Source organism: Chaetodon auriga, chromosome 18 (assembly GCF_051107435.1).
Source record: "Chaetodon auriga isolate fChaAug3 chromosome 18, fChaAug3.hap1, whole genome shotgun sequence".
Classification (NCBI taxonomy): domain Eukaryota; kingdom Metazoa; phylum Chordata; class Actinopteri; order Chaetodontiformes; family Chaetodontidae; genus Chaetodon; species Chaetodon auriga.
The window spans coordinates 8566199-8580876 of NC_135091.1; the positions used below are offsets into that span (position 1 = coordinate 8566199).

At 42.3% G+C, this 14678-nt stretch overlaps 1 protein-coding gene across 1 annotated transcript in view; it reads right to left on the reverse strand.

Moving 5' to 3' along the window:
- fndc1 (fibronectin type III domain containing 1) overlaps positions 1-14430 on the reverse strand; it is a 34500-nt gene extending 20070 nt beyond the window's left edge. Inside the window, exons 1-7 of the mRNA XM_076755559.1 lie at positions 14358-14430; positions 8083-8277; positions 6622-6690; positions 1331-1576; positions 1015-1113; positions 758-875; positions 434-621 (exon numbers count right to left, since the gene is read on the reverse strand). Of these exons, the coding sequence (XP_076611674.1) occupies positions 434-621; positions 758-875; positions 1015-1113; positions 1331-1576; positions 6622-6690; positions 8083-8277; positions 14358-14430 (988 nt within the window). The remainder of the gene's footprint in view (positions 1-433; positions 622-757; positions 876-1014; positions 1114-1330; positions 1577-6621; positions 6691-8082; positions 8278-14357) is intronic.
- Positions 14431-14678: the final 248 nt, after the last annotated feature.

Below are 14678 nucleotides of genomic sequence, written 5' to 3' on the forward strand. Positions count from 1 at the left end.
TCAACTGAGGAAAGTACTGCTGCCATACAATGTCAGGAACTTGCCCTTGAGATCATGTATGTAACTGCAGATGGTATTTTGAGCTGTGAGCCAGGCAGTAAATGCTGACATTCCAATGAACCGCAGCTCAGGAGCTGCTATGACATGGTATAAAAGCTGCAATCATGACAGAGCTGCAGCCAAAGCTCGAATCAAATATCAAATGGGAGTATGAGGCAGTGAATGTGATCAAGTGTGGTGGGAGGAAATAAGAAGGAAAGAGCTCACAGACTGAGTTCTTTTCAGCAAGAATAAATTCTCTTTTCATATTCTAAGTAAAATGCAGGGCTTTGGCTTCTTATGCTATTCCCCTGAAAATCACAAATAACATTCATATACTTTTCCAAGTTATTTCCTGTATAAGCAATTCTCACCCGGCAGTGCCTCTGCATACCTGACTCAGGAGTCCTCTGAAAGACGGAGACGCTCCACTTCCCATGGTTTTCTTCCTGGGAGATTCTGACAGAGAACTCATACATGCTGTCAGCAGACAGAGTGTCTATCATCATTCTCCTCTGGGTGCTGTCCTTGTACTCCCAGCGTGCTGACTCACCCTTTTCTCTGTACCTAATTGTGTAGGATCTGGGTTGAGAGAAAATGAGGTTGTTTTATTCCTTTGGAGAGGGTTAGCATTCTCTGTTACTCAGTCTCTGTTTATAATTCACTTCCTTTCCCTTTATTTCATATTAACAGACACAAACACTTTAACAGATCCCACCTGGATACCCCGGGGGTGACTTTTTCCATCTCAACAGCGGGGTCAACCCAGGAGACAAGGACTGACTGAGGAGACATGACTCTGACACTGATGTCCTGGGCCTCATACTCTGGAGGCTCTGGACAGCACACACATACACACACAAAGACATGGAGACAAAAATGTCTGATCTGACTGACCTGACAACCAATGTAAAAAAAAAAAAGACAGATACATGTGTAGAGGAATGCAGTGATTCTCTATGAACTTGCAGATACCTGGTGTGGTTGTTTTGGTTGCGACTGGTCTGTTGACAGATACGCTCTGGCCCGGGGTTTTCTGTGCCTGCAGTGACACCACATGAACGGACTCAGATGCTATGAATAGAAAGGGATACCAGGCACGGCCAGGGTTTACACTATGGACACTAAAGATAGTACACACAAAATGTATACATTTAGCTAATTTTCATTTAAGGAAATAAAAGAAAATCACATAGTTTGGAGGCTGCCAGTCTTTTTTCAGCATCATATTTTATAAGAGCTTTGGCTCTTTAATCTAATGGGTAAGAGTGTAAAATGTGGGTCCTCTTACTTAGTTTGTGTGCGTTTCGGTTTCTCTGGTCAGATTGAGGCTTGGTGTAGTGTTGGCGTCTCCTTTCCAGTGGGGGGGCTCCAGCCAAAGCTCTCTCAGGCTGTCTGGGACCTGAGGAAGACTGAGGGGCCCTCCTGTGTGTCCTGGTATTAGACGTGCCCAATGGGTGAGCTGTTCTGTCCACCCTGGTGGCTCGCTGTACAGAGGGCTGATTTCTGGCAGCAGTTTGCGGAGACCTGGCTGGACCTGTTGGTGGACAGAGGAGAAAAGTCAGAGTGCACTAGAGTTCATCTTACCTCTATGACCCCGTAGTTCATTCATAATCTGTGCTGTGTGCTGGATTTGCCTTTGGGGCAACTGCCATGGAAAATCATTGAACATAATTGCTCCACTCATCAGTCAGCATTTAACACAAAAGTAGATGCCACTTTCATCTGGCAGTGACAGTAAATAAGCAAACATGCCCAGTTGTCACAAAAGGGATATGTTGTGGAATCCCACCATGTCCACCATCATCTGCTCCAACTTCTGGTGTCCTGTTTCCTGCTTTAATCCCAGCTCAGCAGTGGCTCCATCTTGGACAATGACTCAGACATTCACTCAGACAGCCAGACAATCCCCTCATCTGGTTGCAGTGCTGAGCGATAACATTGGCAATATCACAAAAAATCCTCTGTCTCTCCTGCTCTTCTGTCTTCTTTCTTTCCTCTCTTCCCTCTATCCCTCATTTATCCGTTTCTCATAATCACAGTCAGATGAGAAGAATCTGCCCTGTTTCCCATTAGGATAGCTACATGCACAGCTGGGTGAGTACTGACATGTCAGCTGATGTAACAAAGTAAGATTTGACAAAATTCAAAGAGGTTGTATTAACAAAAAAAATACTGCGATGTAGGGTTTCCCTGTCCAACGAAAAGGTAGGGTGGGCCAAATGAGAACAGTCTTCCAAGAAAGGCCACCACACCCAAGCAGTTTTCTCTGGTAAGACTTAAAAGGGGAGAGTTTTAGTGAAAAAGGGTCTTCCACCATGACACTATGTGTGCGGTGGAAAACGAAGATTAGGCAAAGAGGATATGAAGAGCAGTATTAATGCACACCAGAAAAGCTCCCAGGAAGAGGCAGGAAGTTTGTGTCAGCAAGACTTGGAGCTCTTCATTTGGGTCTTAAGTCTCCCGCTTTCTGTCTCCATCCTTCCCTCTATCCTGCCAGCACAGCTGAGTAGATTTCTCCCCTTTGGATCTGCACAATTGGCTGTCTGGTAATGCAGCAACTGTTGTTGCTTTTCCTCTCAGCATGTCAAATCTTTCTCTCCAAGACTCTTCTGCACCTGTGCAATTTTCTTGGATAATCTGGTGTGTATGTTCCTCTGGTCTGTCTGGAAACATGACAGTAAACCGTCTGTAACATTTGTGTGACTGTTAAAGATGTAATTGGTAGCAATTGTATTTAACTTTAATTAAACGTGCCATCATAATAACAAATGAAAGCATCAAAATTGAACTCACCACCAGTGTTGCTGCTTGTTTTATTTAATTTACATCAGATAACATAGTTCTGATCCACACTTGCTTTAGTTGTTCCGTTGTTAGTACATAGTATGAAGTGAGTTTTGCACACATGCTTGCTTCTGAAACAGCTTCTTAAAATTCAAATGTGACTGTCATTGATATCCACTGATTTAAAATTCCCTGAAATATATTGGCAGAAACTTGCCAACATTGAGCCGACATGATTATGTCAAAGTTACAGTATACTACCACTATGTGGTAAAATTATCTGAAAACACAGATTAAAATTGAAAGGTCTGATTTTTTTTTTTCCCCCAACCACATTTCACAATTACCCACTCTACTCTGCCTCTGATTGGCTAGTTTTCATTGCTTAGTTAGGGTTAGAGTTATATAGTTCTTTGGAAATGTTAAAAAAAAAAAAATATCATAGCCAGAGCCAATCAGAAGTAGAGTAGGGGCAGTCTTCAGGTGAAAGAATTGAATTACTACCCAGCAATAACATATATATGATACAGTATGTTATATTTTGTCTGCACTTTGTACATATTTCAGCCATTTTCGACTCCCACTGTGATATCGCTTTCAAGAATAACACTAACACGGGCCAATCTGCTGTCTCATATCCACTGTACCTGTTTGATTGTCTCTCCTCGTGCTAGATGACTTTTAAAAATCACATTTGGTTTTAATCAGCCGACTTCTTCTTTTCCTCATTTTCTTTCTTCCTCCTTTTTTTCTCTCTGGAAAACTTTCATAGTGCATAGTTTGGCCCAAGTCACCATGCCGCGGACCACAAAACCATTGACTCCACTATGCTCTCACTGCCAGATCCTTTCTGTCTTTTCCTGGAAGTTCGATGGTCCAAGGTGCTAAGAGTCTGGCATCCAGACAGACAAACATACCACCCTTACAGGGCAGACCAGGGGTGCCCAAACCTTTTCCCTTGGAGGGCCAAAACTGAAGCTTCATGGTCGGCCACGGGCCAAAAGCAAACACCGATTGTATTTTAATGTTGATGCAAAATGATAGCATGATACAGACTTCCCTATATTCACTGACTTCGAGCCAAAAGAGTCACTCTGCCCAACATGCACTGATTTTGGTAATTAGGGACCCTTCATATTTAAAGAGCATTTCTAACCCACAAATATAAAACAGCACAAGTGTCAATTTCTATTGGAATTTTTTTAATTAGGTTTTTTTTTTTTTTTTCTCACTAGAAACATCTTTTGGGCCAAATCGGACCTTATGGAGGGCCAACTTTTGACCGCAGGCCCCACTTTGGGTGGACATGATGGAGACCCACCTCAGCGTTTTCGGGCCGATGATGAAGAATGTTGTGTGCTTACTCCCTCTTCAAAAACTAGCTGAGGAGAGCAAGGCTTTTATCCACCCTCAAACACAAATCTAAACTTTGCAAACATAAACTGCTTAAGTCTGGGTCTCACGGTGGAGTACATTTCTCAGTTTAGCCACAGTTTAATTTATACAAACATACTCAGTGGTAGAGCTTTACTGGAGGCAGAAAATATCAATTTAGCCTCAACTGTCAGAGACAAAGTCAGCAAACTGACAAACCCATATAGCGTAGACACAACCTCAGTCCAAATACAAAAGTACAGCACCAAGGCCTTTATTCATTATCTTGCCAGGCTATAAATTAACACAGTAGTAAACCGGCTAAATTAGCTGTCGTTAACTTAAATGATAAAGTAAGATTAGACGGGCATTGTCAGTTGTCAGCATTTATAGTTGCTCCGTATGAATAATGCCAATGTCTTCATTTGTTTGCCTTAATTCTTCAATTAGTCATAGGTTATTAGCTTGCATAGCATTAGTAAATAACAAATGTTTACTGAGCTAATTAAGCTAATTGCTGCAATTGCGCTTGCTTTATAGTAGTGCTATTGTTTGGCATTTTTGTTTGATAGACAGTATAATCAGCTGACTGTAAAAAAATTGTCATGTTAATCTGTGTTGTTGTCTATTATACAAACAAATCTCAGTGGCAGAGCTTCTGGACACAGATACTTAATTTAGCCTAAATTGGCAAAGTTAGTGAGCTAACTTCAACTGACAATAATAACAATAATTCTGTTTTGATAGTATACATAACTTGATTTGTTAAGTGAGCTATTTAGCTAACCTAAAACACAACATAACCTAATTGTTAAGTTAAAACAGTTGCTAACGTTTGCTTGGCTGCTGGCCATTAACAGCTAATGGTCAAAACTGTTCTGTGTGGTTGTGTATTGTTTATTATACAAACAATGGCAGATATAATAAATTTGTCCCTAACAGTGAAAAATATGAAAACACACACAACATGTATTCATTGCTGTCAATCAATTAGCCGACAGGGCTACCAGCTAGTGTCATGACTTGGAATGTTAACTGGCATCATTAAAATAGCTTAGTAGCTAGCTAGATAACTTCAGCTACTGTAATTCTAACATAAGCATTTTTATGGTTGGGAGCAAGTGTGCTTCATAACATGCTACATATGTCCTTTTGCCCCTTCCTTTTCACTGGTTTTCATTCTAGCATTATTTTGCCAGAAACACAGTGGTTGTTTGGCTCCCTTCACTGAGGTTTCACTCAACAAATATGATTAGCTGTGTCTCCAGAGCAGCTCTGTCTCAAACAAATACAACTGAAACTCCAGAGCAGCATGGTGGTTCAGTGGTTAGCACTGTCGCCTCACAGCAAGAAGGTCCTGGGTTCAATTGCTGGTCCTGATTCTTTCAGTATGGAATTTGAATGGATTTTCAATGCTCCGTGTTCCCTGCCATAGTACAATGACATGCCAAGTCAAGCGGTTTGGAGAGGGCGCGGTATGATCACGAGTCTACCCGTGTCTATTTCGTTAGCCCTGTGGTAGTCTGGTGTGTTTACATGGCATATGCTGAAATGTCCAAATGCCTCATGACACTGCACAGGAATAAACACATAATGAAAACTTAATTTACTTAAAGTTTAGTGTGAAGCTCATAGGCTTCTTAAGTGTGCTTGATTGGAAACATACAAGAGGACCATCTAATTTCATTTAAAGAGCTTACATAAAGTTTAGATAAATATTAGAGCTGTGTTAACAGTATTTTTAACTCTATTAAATGAACGGTATTAAATTAACAATACCATAAAACAGAAGAATTTTTTTTAAATCTCCACAATTGAGAATTTAAAAGCAGCAGATGTGTAGAAATGCTGCTTGATAAATGACTTTTAATTATCAATCAAAAATGTCATAATTGCATAATTAGCAGTTAATTTTCTATTTCTTGACCTATCGGGTGTTTGCTCGCTCATAAATATATCCACAGAGTTCACTTAAATCACTTTTTCCCTGAAATTTCCCTTCATTTCACTGTCTGTTGAAAGCAGTGACGGGCAAATGTGTGCTAATTAACGCGGTGTCCACCATTAAAAGCCACAAAACTAAAATAGATGTTAAATTTGGATCACCTACAAGAAAAACATATCTTGCTAAATATGTGGGGCTCTATGAGTCAGAGACAACTAAGTGTTTTTCCCCACTGATCCCATAGGGACAGAACATGTGAAGGAATGAGGGAAAATGAGACTGTCGCCCCGAGACATAGCCCAGTGAATCATCTTCACATTAGCTTCGCTGGTTCCTTTTATTCTCATGATGACAGCAGATAATTTAAGCAAACCGCTTTTAATGGACTTAACCAGATAGTTTTACATGTGCGGCTCTTAACTGAGACACACCACTCCGGTGCGTAGTTGGTAAAGCTGCCTTGAGATCAGGTTTACCTGATGATGAGTTGCTGACAGGTGCACCGCCCAGCACAGCAAAGCCATCCAGGTTAACCCATTCAGGGTCTAAAAAAGGGAAAAGAAACAAAAACACAGGATATCTGGTGACATTATGTTTCCAGTAGAAACTGGTAAGCAAGCAGTAAATTTGGGGAATTTTAAAAGAAACTCAGATTTACCAAATCATTTCCACCTGCCGGGGACATGCTCAAGTGGAAATGTTATTTTATTTCATTTTTTTGTGAAGCAGGTAATCTTTTACATATGAATGATTTGCTTATCCCCTTTTCCTTTGCTCTCCATCTTGCTTCCTGTAGCTCCTAATACAGTCCTCTCTCCATCTTTGTTGTTTTAACAGCGTCTGGCCAGACACATTAATGATGTGCAGGCAAACAGCATAGTGTTATTTATGACAACTGATGCTGCTCTCATGCTGCTGAGGGAACAACATATGATCTCCAAGAAATTTCTGGAAAGGCAACACTGAGACGCTGCTTGGTTGCCAGAGATTTATGGCAAACTGCACCGGAGCTGCAGAGACCACAAGGCCGCCGCCACAGCGCACACTGGGCGACACAGACACACACATGAACACACATGAAAGCATCTATAGATGCATGTTTGAACACACTGACATACAAGACAATGTATGACTTCAACACTTGGCACCACCCTATCCTCCACCACAATCACCACCAAACACTCACATGTTGCACACACACAAAAGTGACCACAACACAGGGGACTGGGTTATAGGAGCTGGGCTGGGTTTGGATGTGGAAAAGAAGGGTTGGCTGCAGACTTTGAGCCGCTGATGAAGTATGGCTCTAAGAAGCCAAGGACAGAGGAAAATGGAATAATGACAAAAGCAGGCTAGACTGTGTCAACACTGCTAACTGTATGTGTATAGAAACATAAAGACCTGTCTTATGTTTTACAAGGCGGAATTAGGAATTACCAGAGACGCTGTTAAGACCTAAAAATAATCTAAAACCCAAAATAACCAAAGTCTGCTGAGCTGGGATGACGATCACCAGTCATGCTCTTTCTCTCTTTCTGGCAAACTTGGATGACAGCGCATATGACAGCCAATGATGAACTAATCCACTGATAAAAATCACTCATACACACACACACACTCACATGTGTGTGCGTACACCTCAGCTCCTGGCGCCTCTGCTTTGTAGACAGCTTTGCTCATCCTCTCCTCATTCTTGGCCCTTGCCTTGAGAAAGTGCAGAACTCCATGATCTGAAAGCTCTCTCCACAGTTTAAGCCAAACCTCTTTCTCTTGCTTTCTGTCTATTTATTTTCCTCTGAATTATGTTCTTGTCCAGATCCCTCAGAAAGACACTCATTAGCTCCCACTCGATTCGTTCGCCTCACTCAATCTCAAACATCTCCCATCCTCGTTTTGCTCTCACCCTCTTTTTAACTGTCTCTCTGCTTCTGCCTTACCTACATCCTCCAGTAGATGAGAGCGACTGTCCTTTCCCACTTTAGTGAAGCGGTGAGACCTCGTGGGTTTGCTGGAGCTGATGACGAAGCGGTCCACAGGTCTTCCATCCAGATGGATAGAAGGCTCCCAGCTCTCCCTCAGGCCCTTGTCCACAGATGTCTGTTTCCCATTGTGTGGCCGCAGGGGCTTCTCTGCTGCAAAACAAGTGACGTCAGGTTAAATTTCATGCATGTAAAGTTTATTTTAACAGTCTTTGTCCCTTATTGTAAAGGTCTGTCGCTCCGGCACAATGTGGCAGGTCGACTGTCAAGCTACGTATGTAAGCTGTTCCTCTTCAGTGCCACCAGTGCAACTTCTTTCGTATTTATTATACTTGGCATTTAAAGAAACTCTGATTCTCATGAAGCATAAACTTATGTGTAAGGCAGCCCTGAAAAACACCAACTAGTTTGGTGGTTAAATAAATAAATGAGGGTTTGCTTGGATGCTAAAGGCTCAGGACAATAAGCAATCCTGAGTCTCCCTCTTGGCTAGATTCACTCAAAACAAAACACAGAAAACAGCAACCACCACTGCCTCTTTGCTATTCTTTTGGTCTGCATGCTAGATTAATGCAATGTAGGGGTGACGGCACAATTATCCAACAGGCCAACATTACACCCCAGTAATGAAGTAATGCATTGAGTGTGACTTTAATGCGACATAAAATTGTGAATTCAGCTTGTTTTAAAGAAAGAAATCTTTAATCTCTAAAAAGCCCCAGAGAAGAATTCATAGATGAAAAATAACAAACAACCACTCGAGAGATCCCAAATAGCTCACTTGAGAGGCTTGAATGGATGCTAAACCCTCGGCTGACTCCAAAGAAAAGGGCTTAATCCTTGTTCATAACCCTGACATAAATAGCTTGATCAGTGTCTGTGGATTTAATTGTTTTGCTCTCTTCAAAGTCAAACAATCAACCACTTTTATCAAGTGGTTATACAGCTTTTACTTAAAAACATGCATGAATATTGAATCTTAGTTCGATCAACAACACCAAAAAGCAGTGTCGGCATAACAGTAACAGTGATTACGTGACAAGTTATTTACTCTCGTTTTAGCTCCGTTGAAAGATGCTAAAATACTCCAAAGAGCTGAGGGGAACTGAGTCTGGTGATGATGTGTCATTTAATCCATTGTTAGCACAAACATATTGATGACAGCAGCTTTGAATTGCAATCCAAATAGAAAGTATTCAAATATTGACTAAATGGAGAGAATATGCAGTACTTCGACAACACTAGTGTGAGGTTTATTAGCATGCTGGTCGTTCATCGCTGACATATATAATTGTCGGCATTGTCTGTGCATCTCAGAAACAGCTGGTTCTTATGACTGCCTGTGCTCCCCAAAGGTTTACAGCAGCAGTTTCAGTTTAGCATCGTCACAAAATCACTTCATTACTCTGAATTCTTGTTATCTGCAGGTGTGCACCCAGCTGGATCTGCACTCTCACTTTTCACATTTAGGAATAATTACCACTCTGGTCTTGTGCGCTGCAGTTTACAGATGGTCAGAGGTCTTCGGAGGCCTACAATGTTGCCTCTGCTTAACTTTTATTACGTGTTGAAAGATCGTCTCATTGATGTTTCTGTGAATTCTAGATAGCGCCGTGCTGGTGGCGGGGTCTCATCATATCGTGCATTAAGGACTGTGAGGGTCTTTCTCATTAATGGAGTCAGGAGTCAGTCAGTCAACAGTCAGCTGTTTGCGGCAGACTCCACTGACACAAGTCTGGACACACTTCAATCACTTCCACCTTGTTTCCATTAAGACCGTGTATTACGTAGGAAGGGATCTGCTCCTCTGTCCAGACATCATCTTGCAATTCCGCCTCTTAGGAAATTTACGATCCAAGGGCAAACCAGATATTTCTGATTAAATCAAGACTCCTTCGAACGCCGCAGATGCATGATTGCTGCTTGAGAATAAACAGTTTGTGAAGCAGCTGAGTGATTGTAACATCATAATCCTTCGGAGGGAGGCTTTGTTTCAGGGCATTGCCATGGGAAACCACAGCAATAATATAACATTTTCTATGCTGTGTTTGCGAATGTGAAATGGAAAGACAGGCAGACTGAGCAGGACTGAGTTAGACAGTGGAAAGTATTAAGTATGCGAAGAATGAGGGCAGTGCCTGAGGGTCATTATGTCAGTGTCTTTTTTGATAAAAAAGAGTGTGTGTGTGTGTGTGTGTGTGTGTGTGTGTGTGTGTGTGTGTGTGTGTGTGTGACAGAGAGAGTGATGGCCTGTGTTAGACGGACGGACAGACAGACACACGTGTACGTGCATGTGTTGGTTGTACAAGAAGCATATGCAGGTAAGCCCTGAGGTCAAAGGACTAGTCCTGTAAAACTCTTCTAGAAAATACTTGCGCTCATGCAACTGCAATGTGCTCCACTTTAACAAGAGCACCTTCTCACCTCGCCCCAAAATCACAGACGCTGACCCCCCGCTCACCCCATTAACCCCTAATAACTGTCCTCTTCCACAAACTCCCATCAATAACCACCATCACCAGTGAATGTGTATGTGAGTAGAGGGGCTAGCAAGGTAGAGGAGGCTTACGGACTGTTCACTCCGTAAGACTGAAGTCACATCTGTCTGTAGGTGCTTAGATAATAAAATAATTTGCTGTCATGGCTACAACAAAGGCATGCACACAATGACTGAGGTGTCTTTTCTGTGCTGGAGGCAAATGATGTAGAAATTTCCACTTTCCTGTTGTTGATCTTGATCTTTTTTTGATCACTGCAGCACAACAAGCATTCGAGAGACCAAACCTCAAAGATGTCTGTGCAGTGTTACTGTGCTGAGCCTTCCTTATGCTTTTTGTTACTATTGAGGATATGTGAAGACAACATGTGCGGGATTAACAAAGTTTTATCTTATCTGTCTATTTTTCTTAACTTACCTGTATTATTGTAGGAGGAACAAACTTAAAACTCTGTCTCACTGGTCAGATTGAGCTGCATCGTCAGCTTTGGGATGTGAATCACATTTCAACCACCTGAGACCATCTCTGAGATTTCAAACAAAAATTCCAAACAAAATTAAATTCAATACAATCTCACTTGGAGCTCAATGTTAACAATGTTAATCTGGACAATTCACAGACGTCGCTTTCAACAGCTTTGATTGCAAATATGTTCTCTCAAAGAAACAGTCCTACGAACGCTGTTGACAGCATGTTCTGTGGATTATCACGAGTAACCAGGACATTATGGAAAGAGATGTTTTTATGTTTGAAGTCCCACAAACAAAATTCAATTCACTGTAATTTTATTAAGGTGGAGGCAAAAAAAACAGATATCACCTTCGTGTCTGTGCGCTAAATCTGAAGCTACAGTCATCAGATGGTCATCTTAGATTAACATAAAGACTGAACTAACAGCCTGGCTCACTAATTCACATTATATTTCCTTTGGTTAGGATTAGGAGTGGTCTCAGCAAAAAAGTGAATGACATTTCCAAAAATGTCAAAATATCCCTTCCAAGCGATCAGATTCTGGGTTCGCTCTTCAGAACACAGATTCATCTAAAGCTTGGTTTAGGCTTCTGCGTCGCGGCGACGCCGTACCTACGCCGTCGACGCAGACCCCTACGCGGACCCTACGCCGTAAGTGGGGGGTTGGTGTCAAATCTTGCCAGGGGATACGAGCACCTTGTAGCACCTCTGTCAGTCTTTACCTCCTCACCTCTGACCGTCAGTAAACTCGCTCCAGTAAACAGTATTGTCATAAAGCCGACACACCGGACTGAGATCATAGATGGTTGTTGACCTCTGACTTCAGTCAGTCACAACGTCACATCAATCACCAGACTGTCAGCCGAGATGCAGTCATTTTATTGATGGAGGTTAAGCCTCATTTAACCAGCTTAACTGACTAAGAATGCATTTTTATTTAAAGCGACAACCAAGGGTGAGTAATTGTTTAGCTTGGGACTACTCACAAACATGACATTTATGACATATGACACCTACACACAGAAGCCGGCCAGTACAAGTAGAGTCTAAAAACATATTTCTGCATTTCAAAGTTGGTGGTCACAAGCTCACTCCTTGACCCTAAAGACTTCCCAAATGTTTCAAATATCACCTCACTGATGAGGATTGATGTCTCACACTGTTAGTTTATGCCATATCTTCCTGCAACACACTTAGTATGCTGACGTCTCCTGAGCTGTGACAGGTGTGATCATGGCCCAGGTGGTGCTTGTTTAAACAAATCGAACGGTGGTTAGAGATGACATCATGACACGAGACATGTCATCGCTGCCGAGTTTGACGGGCAGCCAAGCTGCAGGTGGGTGAGGGTGCTGGGTCAAGCTTTGACTGGCGATCAAATGCACCTAGTGTTGAGAATATATTCCAAATATTGCTGCATCTAAACCTCTGTAACTGTCATGTTAGCAATGCAAAAAAAGTTCAAGTTATGAAATTCCTGATTCTGAGGGCTTTCTGTGATGTCTGTCATGAGGTGCTGCTGCAGGATTGCAGCATGTTAAGTGGGGCAGACAAATTAAATTCCACTGGCCTGCAAGGACATGATTCCCTCTTTCCCCTCGCTTTCTGTCCCAATTACTCTCTACACTCTCCAGGAGTTGATGGACTATGGCTGCATGGAAGAAGTTGACATTATTTATTATCCAAATACACAATGTTTCAGTCCTCTCTATTTGCACTGCTCCCGCCTAGGTGTCCAGATATTCCCACGGGCCCAGTTTCAGCCACCGCTGAATTGAATCGTGAAGAAGTTTGGACTGCCAAGCTGATGACATGTGAGTGGAGAAAGTTAATGAGTAACACCCTCCTCTCCCTTAGCAACTACTGTCAAAATGCCCGAGGGGAAGGCATTTACCTCCAGACTGCTCCAGCGGAGCCGCTCAGTGGCCCACAGCAGTGAACTGTAGCTGCATTAAGTAGCTCCCAGGTGTGAATGTGTATAAGTGAATGAATGTGGAGCAGGGTGTTGCAGAAAAAGCGCGGCGCTGAAAATGCTTCCTAAAAGACGGAAAAGAAAACGACTCAGAGGAAAAGACCACAACAAATAGCAGCTGCCTATATGCAGAGAAAGCAATGACCTCATGCGCTAAGTGCTTACAGATCAACTGACAATATAAGTGCACTGACTATGTTGGAGTAAAGAGGAGAAAAAAAGAAAGGCTGGCTGTAATCTGGCCTTTAAACTCAGTCAAAAGGGTTCACTTACTGTCCTCCAAAACTCCTCTGGCTTTATGGCACTTTTGATATTTTGGATATTTACACTGTCTGGAGAATGTGGGCTTCGTTCCCTGAAAAATGATTTTACAACTGCTGCGGTCTCTGCCTGTCAGAAAGCCTGCGCCCATCTGATGTAAATTTGCAAAATAAATTCAAAATTGAAAAATAAACTTTCTAGTGGATAAAAAGCATTTTGCTATCAGGAGTATTTCACCCATCCCTAACAGCTGATGATTGATATAACATTCAAAGCATGCAGCAAAGCCACTCTATCCAGAGGGAGCGTGACAGAAACCACTTCTATTCTCCCATGAAACTTAATTTCAGGTCATTTATCTCCACCATCAGCCAGATCAGTCACCAATTTGTCATGATAGCCCTCGTGAGAAAGCACAGCACTGTTTTCTCATGATGCAGCCTGATATGTGCCATCATCTTCCACTTGTTGATCACGGTTCCTCCAGGATGTGCCTACTGTATGAGGTAAGGACTTGTTCCATGACTGCTGCTAAGTGGCCGGCATCACATTTTCCCCCCATAAAGTAACAGCGACAGTACTTTCACTGTTACTCTCTATTTGCTCTAATTGCTCACTTTAAGTCATTCTCTCACAAATGATAAATCAAACTTTACACTCGAAATTCGATATTTTAACGTGTTGTAGCTGCAATTAAGCTATTTCGTTTTCATGAAAAATGACATCTGCAACTGGGGATGTGGAAACGTTCAAGGCTCGCGCGCACACGCGGGCATGCACGCACGTACACACACTCTAGGGTTTTTTTCTTTAAAGAAATCACGATATCAACTCTCAGAGAACAAATTATTACATTTACATTAAAGATGCGACACACGTCACAAAGTTAGACGCTGCACCAACTGTCCCTCATCACTGAAACTGGGTCAAAGAGAAGAAAGCAACAACCACCAAACTCAACAACACATTAATGCAAACGGTGCACCTGCTCAGGAGAGAGTAAACGAATCTTTTTTCTTTTTTTTTTTTACCTGTCCATCCGTATCCTGGTGCGCAAAACGTAACGAATAGCGCCAAGAGCGTCCTGCTTGCGGCTAAAGCCATAGTGAGTGTGGCGCGCTACTGCTGCGGAGCGACGCACCCGATGGATGCAGAGGGCTGGGACGCACCAGCCCTCCCCTCCTCACTTCCGATGGGGCTGCTGCTTTTCACCGTGAATGTGAACGTGCGGCTTCTTAATGTCGGACTTATGAAGTTTCAAAAACAGTAACAAATCAGATCCATAAACTCCTCCAGTCGATTTCTCGATTTGAAAGAAGTGATTACAGCCTCTGAAGTGGTCTTAAACGGAC